Source organism: Chrysochloris asiatica, unplaced genomic scaffold, assembly GCF_000296735.1.
Source record: "Chrysochloris asiatica unplaced genomic scaffold, ChrAsi1.0 scaffold00092, whole genome shotgun sequence".
Taxonomy (NCBI): domain Eukaryota; kingdom Metazoa; phylum Chordata; class Mammalia; order Afrosoricida; family Chrysochloridae; genus Chrysochloris; species Chrysochloris asiatica.
Genome location: NW_006408610.1, coordinates 754,951 through 765,623, shown reverse-complemented (window position 1 = coordinate 765,623; position 10,673 = coordinate 754,951). Strand labels below are relative to the sequence as shown.

At 37.6% G+C, this 10,673-nt stretch overlaps 1 protein-coding gene across 1 annotated transcript in view; it reads left to right on the top strand.

Annotated features, from left to right (window-relative positions):
• ETFA (electron-transfer-flavoprotein, alpha polypeptide) overlaps positions 1-10,673 on the top strand; it is a 115,518-nt gene that overhangs the window by 7,335 nt on the left and 97,510 nt on the right. The window contains exon 2 of the mRNA XM_006866560.1: positions 8,853-8,999. Within this exon, the coding sequence (XP_006866622.1) occupies positions 8,853-8,999 (147 nt within the window). The remainder of the gene's footprint in view (positions 1-8,852; positions 9,000-10,673) is intronic.

Here is a 10,673-nt window from a genome sequence, read left to right as displayed (position 1 = left end):
TGTTGTTGTTGTTGAGTGCTGTCGAGTCGATTCCGACCCATAGCGACCCTGTATAGGGTTTCCAAGGAGCAGCTGGTGAGATTGGAAATTGATAGGCGGGCCTTATTACTGGGTGCCTCTGGTTGAACTTGAACTGCCCATTTTTCCAGTTAGCAGCCGAGTACCCTAAACATTTGCACCCTCTGAAATTTGTATACTAAAAGTTTTTAAAAAATTGTTCTGTACCTAATTATGAGTAAATTTAAGAAAAAATAATTCCAGAAAACATATTTTTCATAATTAAAATGCTAAACTTTAAAAAGATTACTGTAAACTGTTAGACTGTAAGTTAAATTACTTGCATTTGGTGTCTAAGATCCCTTTCTGGTTTTGACTGATTAGCACCATTGAACAAAGTTTTTTCTTCACTGGGGGGGGGGGTCTTCTGTGTCACCTGCTACTGAAGGTGGTATTTTGCATTTATGACAAAGCATTAGGGAACCTATTGAAAGGAAAACAAAGTCAAAGATTTGTATTTAGTTAGCATTCTTATAGGGATATTAATCTGATTTATTATTGTATTGACTTGCAGTTGAAATTGATTTGTTGACTAATAAGCAGGTACCAAGGAAATAATTTATGTGAAGAGTGAAGCAACACTTTCAAGGTCATTTGAGAGCTCTTGTTACTGTGGTCATTGACAGATGGGAAGGAATATTTATCATAATTCAGAAGCTGTGGAAATGGTATGAAGGAACATGACGTTTTTCAGAATCCATGGTCTAACTTTGATGAATGAGATTGAACTCTTTAATTCACATGCAAATTTTAATTTCTTTTGAAAGAGGAAAGAGAGCCAATTTTGGTGTGGGTCTAAAAGAAAATTTATTGCATAAGGTGAATTTAGTAAAATGATACTGCCTGCCAATCTGTCTACTAAGGGCCTTGTCTGCATTTAAAGTGAAGTAAATTGACTGTGTTTTTAATATTATAATCAATGTCATATGACATTTCTATTCATGATTAAAAACTGCTGTATTTTATTACTAAAGAGGTTAAAGTTAGTGATTTAGTTTAAGTACAGAAATGTAATATACATTTTATTGTTACAAAATGTATATTGAAATAGGCATAGGTGACTTTAATTATATATTTGTCTTTTTGAGAAGATATTGGAAAGATTTTATAGCTCATTCCTGCTTTTTTTCTTGTTGTTAAAATACCAAAGGTCCTCTCCCTTCTCCTACTGTGTTTCCAAAGGTGATGGGGTAGGAAAGGGGTAATAGGTTTAAATTATTGTTACTGCTTATGTTATGGGTGGGCTTGTTGTAAGGGTGAAATCCATAACTGTCTGTTTGATTCCAACTCATTGTGACTCTGTAGGATTGAGTAGAACCGTCCCATAAGGGTGTTCAAGGCTGTAATCTTTTATGGGAGCAGACTGCTACACCTTTCTCCTGCAGGGTGAAATAGGGAGTTAAATTCCATCTTTTTTTTTCTTCTTCTAACACTTTTGGTAGTTTATTACATGTGGGTTAACGCTCCAGACTGCAAACCCGCTTGAACTGCATGGTCGGCAGTTGAAGCTCACCAGCTGCTCCTCGGAAACCCTATACAGGCTCGCTATGGGTCGGAACTCTATGGCACTTCACAACAACAACAACAACAACAACAACAATAGTTAAATCATACCAGGCACTCTTAAGCAGTGAAATGGCACGTCACAACAACAACAACAACAGTTCAATCATACCAGGCACTCTTAAGCAGTGAATTACTTTGGTTACTCTAAAAAGACTGAACAGCAACAGCAGTGTAAAAAATTGTTAAGATTTAATAAAAGAAGGAGCAAAAATATGTTTATTAGATTTAGCTATAATGAAATTATTGGTTACTTTGAAGAGATGGGATTCATCGCTGTAGTGGAAGTGAAAGCCCATTTGCTCTGAGTAAAGGCAGTGAAAAGAAGAAAGGTGGTAGAGCTTGTGTGTGTGGATATTATTTTGAAGAAGTTTGACTCAGCAAATGGCGTCTTAACTCATGAGTGGCATCTAAGGTGCAGCTATTGGTCTCTCTCTGACTGGAGAAAAGAAGAGCAATGAAAATAAAAAATACATGGAAGCAATTAGTCCAGTGGACTGGTGGACCATGCGAACCTCAGTCTCCAAAACCCTGAGACCAGAAGAATGAGACAGTGTCCACCTACCACTACCAATTGTTCTGAAAGGGATCACAATAGAAGGTGCTGGAGAGAGTGAGAGGGAATGTAGAACAAAACTCAAAACAATAAATATAAAAAAAGACCAGACTTGTTGGTCCTATAGAACTGATGAAACCCCGGAGACTGTGGCCATTCAGGTCTGGAAATGAATTCACGTCAGGCTTAATTTTTAGCCAAGTAATAGACAAGTATATAGGAGAAACAATAACACTGGGAAGGTATACACACCTTAGAAGAATCAAACATTTGAGGTCCAAAGAGCAGCATTTTCTTTAGGACAAAGTTCAGAAGGCTTAGAAAATGAAAACTGGAAATAGGAAATACAGGGAGGAGGTGGAATAAGATGCTTTATTATGAGGATTCCTGGTGTGGCACTGTAGGATAAACACTGTAATCCACAAGGTCAGCAGTTCAAGTCCATCAGTGGCTCCTTTGGTTGGAATCAACTCAATGGCACTTTAAAAGCAACAACAGTATTGTGAGGACTGCAACTGAGATGAAACAAGATGTATAGAAATTGTGGAATGGACAGCTGATCTGCTCTGTAACCTGTCACCCCATTCACAACGAACAAAAGACATTTGGCTCAAGAAGCATGATGTGTAAAACCCAGTTAACTTTTTATGGGTGTGTGGCTATAAACTTTTCATATTTTACTTTTTGGAACTAAGTCTGGACAATAGTAAATTTTCTAAAAGCATGTTAGAGTATAGGAATACCTTAAAGATTTTGTGGGTTCAGTTTCAGACCTCCGCAATGAAGTGAGTATCGCAATACAGTGAGTCACATGATTTTTTGGAGGGGTCCCAGTGTATATATGAGGGGGCTTCAAAAAGTTTATGGAATAATGAAATAGATAATAGAATTTTTCCACAAACTTTTTGAAGCCCTCTTTGTAAAATATATGTTTACATTACCCTGTAGTCTATGTAGCAGTATGAAAAAGCTTGAAATATTGTGAGAATTACCAAAGTGTGACACACAGACATGAAGTGAACATCTGCCAGGGGAAAATGTTGCCGATAGACTTAACTGAATGCAGGATTGCCATAAACCTTCAATTTGCAAATACACAGTATCTTCAAAGCACAATAAAACGAGGCATGCCTCATCTGTTTTAGTAATTTAACAAGTGTCATGTGCTATTCTTGGTAGATAGACCGTTGCTTTTTAGATTTTGTGCGTATACTTTTTACTTAAGTCACCATTCATTTTAGGGAGTGCAGTGGCTGTACACGAACAACACTGGACTGTAAACCACAAGATCCGTGGCTCAACCCTACCAGATGCTCTGTGGAGAAAGCTGAGACTTTCTGCTCCCTTGAAGATTTAAAAGCTTTGGAAACCCTGACTCATCAGCACTTAACAACAACAACATTTTAAGTGTGAAAAATGTAGCAGAAAAGGATATAGGGCATTTGGGGAGCATGTAATGGAGTCCTGGTATGGCGCTGTAGAGTAAGCACTGGACTGCTTGCTAACCGTAATGTAGGCGGTTCCAACTCACCAGCCTCTCCTTGGAAACTCTATATAGGGTCACTGTGAGTTGGAACTGACTCAGTGGCACACAGCAATAATGGGGAAGGGGGTTAGTTTATTCGGGGGCTAGGGAAACTGAAAGGGTATCTGAAGTTATGCTGTAAACTAAAGTGTTTTGTAACCATTGTTATTGGCTGATAAAGTAATAAGAGTGAAGGATTTAATTTAGATTAAAAAGTTACATCATTTTTGAGTTTGGTCTGTCTTAAATCAACTCATTATTCTATAGTGGATTTAGTATATGTTCATTTCATATGCTTTCTTATTAGACATATTTTGCTTTGTGGCGTTATTTTCAGAATCAAGCTAGAATCAGAATGAATAAAAAATTAGTCACACTAATTTATTGGTTATTCAAAACCACGAACCTAAAAGTTCATGTACATTCTGCCTAAAGTAAAGGGGAACAACCTGAAGAAGGCCTGAAAATTAACAAAAAGTAGTTCTGGAATAATTGGACAAAAGGAAGCTCTGTGATTCGTTTGGAGTCTTGGTGTAGCGCTGTGGGTTAATGCTCTGGACTGCAAAGTCAGTCTGATCCTGAATCAAGTAGCTCAAGCTCACCAGCCACTCCTTGGAAACCCTATACAGGGTCGCTATGGGTTGGAACCAATTTAACAGCACTTAACAACAACAACGATTCCTTTACTTCAGTTTGGAACAAGTTTGAGGGATCATTCCAGCTATGGACTCAGCTGAGCTCTTCGTTGTGACTGCAATGCAGTACTGCAGTTTAACTCTTCTCACCACCCATGTGTACTTTCTTGTTGTTAGTCGTTGTTAGCTGCCATCGAATCAGTTTTGACTTAATAGCAACCCTGTGTACAACAGAACGAAACACTGCCCAGTCCTGCACCAGCCTCGTAACTGTTACGTTTGAGCCCATTGTTGCTGCCGCTCTGTCACTCCATCTTGTTGGGGGTCTTCCTCTCTTTTTTTGACCCTCTACTTTTCGAAGCATGATATCCTTCTCCAGGGTCTGGTCCCTCCTGTCAACATGTCCTAAATATGAGAGGTGAGATGTAGCCATCTTTTCTTTTAATAAGCATTCTGGCTGTCTATCTTCCAGGACAGATCTGTTTGTTCTTCTGGCAGCCCATGGTACTGTCAATATTCTCCTCCAACACCATAATTCAAGTCCATTGTTTTTATTTCTGTTCTTCCTTATTCATTGCCCGACTTTGATGTGCATATGAAGCAATTGAAAATCCCATGGCCTGGGTCAGACTTACCTTAAAGATGACATCTTTGTTTTTGAACCTATAAAGAGGACTTTTGCAGCAATTTTATGTTGTTGTTGTCAAGAGCTGTCGAGTTGGTTCAACTCATAGTGACCCTGAATAGGGTTTCCAAGGAGTGGCTGGTAGTTTTGAAGCACCAACCTTGTGGTTAGCAGTCCAGTGCTTATCCTACAGTGCCACATCAGGACTCCTAGTATTATGGTGGTTGTTAAGTGCCATCGAGGTGGTTCGGACTCACAGCAGCCCTGTATAGGGTTTCTGAGAAGCAGCGGCGGGTAAGCTTACACCACCCACTTGGCAGTTCTAACAGACTTTGTAGTCCAGCACATTAACCCACAGCGCCACACCAGGACTCTTGTTTTATTTTTCCATTCAATTCTGTCAGTGTCTGTTTCATATATTTTTGAAGCCCTCTTTGTAAAATATATGTTTACATTATCCTGTAGTCTATGTAGCATTATGAAAAAGCTTGAAATATTGTGAGAATTACCGAAGTGTGACACACAGACATGAAGTGAGCATCTGCTAGGGGAAAATGTTGCCGATAGACTTTGTGAGTATGAAAAAGCTTGAAATATTGTGAGAATTACCGAAGTGTGACACACAGACATGAAGTGAGCATCTGCTAGGGGAAAATGTTGCCGATAGACTTTGTGTCTGAAAGATTTTGACTTAAAAATCTATTTTGTGTAGATAACCTCAGCTCTTTCTTGGTTATTATTTGCATGGAATGTTTCCTTCATCCTTTCTCATTCAGCCTATTTATATCTTCGGATCTAAAGTGGGTCTCTTGTAGACAGTATACAGTTAGTTGGCTCTTGTTTTCTTACTTGCTCTGCCAGTCTCTGCCTCTTGACTGAACTGTTGAATCCATTTACATTTAAGGTAACTACTGATGAGAAAGAACTGCCATTTTGTTGTTTTTTGTGCTGCACAAAGGCTTTCGATTGTGTGGATCATGACAAGCTATGGACAACATTGCAAAGTATGAGTATTCCTGAACACTTAATTGTGCTCATGGGTTGAATGTGTCTTAAATGCATTCTTTTGTTATTGTGTACTCTTATGCTTCTCCTATTTTTGAAAAAATTTTTTAGAGAGTGTGCAGTCTTTCCCTGGGTGTTCTAAAAACCTCAACAATTCCTGAGGAAGACTGTCTAATTTATTTTATGATAGAACTATACAGAAACTATGGGCCTTCTGCCACCAAATCTTGGATTTATTCCTCAAGTGATGATGGAAATCTCATAATTTTTATGGTAAATGATGTATGAAACATAATAAAAACTAAGGTGTCTGATATATATTGGCAATAAATAGTTTCTTACTGGCAGCTCTTGTGAAATGTGATTTAAATAATAGATTGTCATTGGATCTTAATTACAAAGTCCTTTATAAGAGAAGGAGCCCTGAGGTGCAGAGGTTACAGTGATTTGCTGTTCACTGAAAGGTCGGCGGTTAGAATCCACCAGCCACTCTGAGAGAGAAAGATGTGGCAGTGTGTTTCCATAACGATTTACAGCCTTGGAAACCTTAGAGGATCACTATGAGTCAGAATTGACTTGTTGGCAATGGATTTGATTTGGTTTTATGAGATATTGTATTTTTCTGATTGGGAAGAAAAAAAAAAGTACCAGCTCATATAATTAATTCTACAAAGACATATTGAAAAAAGTATTAGACTCTGGTGATACAAAACTGAGCAGACATGGTATTTGCCTTTCTAAAACTTTCATTCCATTCCAGGAATTGTAAATTGTTGTAAAGTGTTATCATTTTTCTGGAAAATGATTTGTGGCAGTCAATATCAAAACCCTTAAAAATATACCTACCTCTTAATTTAGCACTTCTACTTCTAGGAATTTGTCATAAGAAAATAATCTAAGATGTGAACAAAAGTTTCTAACCTTAACTTTAATTCTTTTCCTTCTTACTGGAAATGATTTTTTATGAAAAAGAAAAAAGCTATTATAGGTACTTGATTTTGTAGCAACAAAGGTGGACTCATTTTCTCTTTTTTCCCTTTCATTCAGTAAATGAAAGAAGAGGGAGAAAACAAGAAATGTTCATCTACCTATATACATACATTGATTTCTTCTCACATATTCTACTTGTGGTATCTTCCTCTGCTTCCTCACTCTCGGCTTTATGTGGCCTTGGAAGTATTTTTCCCCTGGAAGTCCTGTTGACTCAGAAGTAGAATTTTGAACTCTGGCTCTATGATTAGGTTCAACCGGGGTAGAAGTGGTTTACAGCGCTAAGAGAAGGTTGGGGATGAAGTGGTAGAGGTAGGTAGTGGAGGGCTGAGAAAGGGCGCTATCCTATTGAATGTTGGATAGAATCTGAAATGCTGTCTGATGGAAGGAGAGCAGCTACAATAAATTCTAATCAGCTTTCAATCAGAAGGGTTTTGGAAGGAACTCTGAATCTGTTGAGGATGTGTGTAAAGATTTAGCTACAAGATCTTCTCTCTTCATTGTTTATAATAATAAAGTTACTAATTACACAAATGTCTATTGAGATTGATTAAACTGGTATACTTATGTTTTATGCCAATAAAAAGGTGAAAAATATTAGAATATAGCAATTGGCATTTACAGTGTGGTTGGTGAAAAATGTGTTTTGTAAAATCTGTATATTGTGTAGCCACCATAATAGTCCCTTGCCTTTCTGTCTTCATTCACATCCGCCTTGTAAATTTCCATCTCTGGGTAAATTTCATACTGTGGTTTCTTCATTTCAACTGTAGAACGGAAGATTCTTGCTGAATTAAACCACAAAACCGTGCCCTTTGCCCCTCAGTGCCTCTCTTTCTCACTTCTCATTGCCATTCCAGCAAGGATAACCAAAACCCCTTTGTTGTGTTGATTCTGACTCATAGTGACCCTACAGAACAAAATAGAACTGCCTCACAGGGTTCTTGATCAGTCTTTGTGGAAGCAGACAAGCTGATGGGTTCAAGCTGCCAGCTTTTTAGTTAGCAGGCAAGTGCTGTAACCACTGTACCAGCAGGACTTTTTCTTAGCGGATGCTTCCAAAATCTTCTTTCCTCCTGTGTGTGGTATTGGGAGCATCTAAACCTTCCTCTCCATCTCTACCTGACCATGTACTTCATGATCTACAGCTTCCAACATTTTGGAACTCATTAGCATTTGAAACAGTTCTGTCTTTTGTAATAATAGTTTGTTATGTGAACATGCTGCTGTTGTTCAGTGGCATCGAGTCGGTTCTGACCAATAGTGAACCCCGTACAGGGTTTCCAAGTAGTAGCTGGTGGGTTTGAACCTTGCAGTCCAAAAACAGTTTTTTATCCGTCATTTTGCTGTTGAATGCATTTTGCCTGAAACAATGGAAATCAATTTTAGTAATTGATTTCAAGCCAATTATTTCTAGATAATACTGTATTCTTTAGCAGTATTGCTGTAACTGAATAATTGATAGTAGAATGCAACCAGTTCTTAGTTTGATGTAGTCAATATGTTCCATTGAATAATTTTAAATTTAGGTATTTGAAGGGACTTCAGAAGTTTATGGAAAGATTCCATTTTGCCATAAACGTTTTGAAGCCCCTTCAAATTTAGCAGTCTCGCCTTGGATATAGGTTAGTGAGAAGGTTATTTTGAAATAATTCTTTTCTTTTCTAAGAATAGAAAATTAATTCACTTTTTCCATTTTTGCTAGGTAAGAAGATTATTAATGGTAGAATGATCAACATAAATAGCCTTAATTTTGCTGTTGAGCAAATATTTTATCAATATAAACGTACAGCTGAATACAGTGTACAGAACAGTTTTCGTTAAAGCACCCATGTTTAGCAAGTAGACTTAAAAAACAACAACTGTATGACAATATTCTTTTCCTTTTCTTTTTAGGTTTCATTGCTACGATTTCAGAGTACCTTGGTAATAGCTGAACATACAAATGATACCCTAGCACCCATTACATTAAATACCATCACTGCAGCCAAACGTCTTGGAGGTGAAGTGTCCTGCTTAGTAGCTGGAACCAAATGTGACAAGGTGAGAAATTTTTAAGGTCAGCAATAGCAAATATAATCTCCATCAAGAGACAGGGAAAGATGGCAACAAAGAATTATGCTGGGGATGTAACCCAAACTGGTCTCTAATGCTCATTAAATGGCCAATGTCACAACTATTACTATGTTTGAAAAAGGAACTAAAAGGTTTGCTCACTAAGCATTTTATCTTGTAAAATGAAGTAGTGCTTGATTTAGCTCCACTGGCACCATCATGTGCCATCAGGTACCAAGCAGAATGATAAGAGTTGAGTCTCCTTAGAGGTTAATAGCCGATACCTTTTTATAATGATGAATATACTTGCTAATTGCATTTAATTCCTGAAAGTGGTAAATCTGGACAGAGTATCACAGGTGCTACTACTTTCTAACTGGTATAAGAATTCAAATATAAATACTGTTGTTTTAAAACTAAGCTGGTGCTAGGAGATACTCTTTTTGTTTGAGGTTTTGGGGGTTGGGGTGGGGACGAGTGAGAGTGGTTTGTGTTGTTGAAATAAAATGACAGCTTTGGATACTAACCCCACAGAAACAGGTTATAATATTGTTTGCAGGGTCTGTGCCAGTGGGCTGCAGAAATCATACTTCAGTTAAGTTTTTACACAGCTTGAGCCACCAATTCTTAAAAACCCTTCCTTCTAGCCATACGGAAGCTGTTGAGTTACTGTAATTGGGAGGTTGGAACTCACAAAGAGGAATCTGGAAAGAGCGTGTTTTTCCTAGAGCATTCTGTGTACTTACTTTTTATTTAATGGCATTGATGCACAGCACGTTAATGCAGGTTCAGAACGCTAAGGTTACTTCTATTTTATGTTTTATATGAAATTGGTATCTTGAATGAATTTTAGCAGGTTTATGGTTAAGTTACACAATTTATTATTTTTTTTTAAAGTTACATAATTTCTCAAACCTAAGTCCTAACACCTATTAAATCTTACAGTGTTTGTTCAGTGCTGACTGGGAGTGACGCTGTATAGGGTTTCCAAGGAGCAGCTGGTGGGTTTGAACTACTGACTTTGTGGTTCGCAGTCCAGTGCTGATCCTACAGCCCCACCCTGGGAGTCATAGTCTTATATAAATATTGTAGAGTAGTACGGCTAACCTATCGTTTCAGTTGTCCTGCTTTCAGATACACACGTTTGTTTTAAAAGCCCCCACTGTTGTTTTAATACTTTTTTTTAGTATATGACTTTAAAATATTTGAAATGATATTTTACGAGGGGGCTACAAAAACTTCATGGCAAATGAAATGAAAAGATAACGTAATTTTTCTACAAACTTTTTGAAGCCCCTTTGCTATTTATATTACTTTGTGAAAAAGTAAAACAGAAATAATATTTTCTATTCAATTACTACCTTGTTATATTAAATTTTACATTAAAAAAAAAAAATTCGGTACCTGTATAAAGAGACTGTAAAATAGCCTTGTTATTAAGCGCTTTTGAGTTGGTTACGACTGTTAGTGACCTTATATAGGATTTCCAAGGAGTGACTGGTGAGCTTTAACTGTCGACCTTGCAGCCCAAACTGACCTTGCAGTCCAGTGCTTATCCTACAGCACCACACTGTTGTTGTTAAGTACTGTAGAGTCAGTTCCGACTCATAGTAACCCTGCAAAGGATTTCTGAGGCTGTAAATCTTTACGGGAGCAGAACGC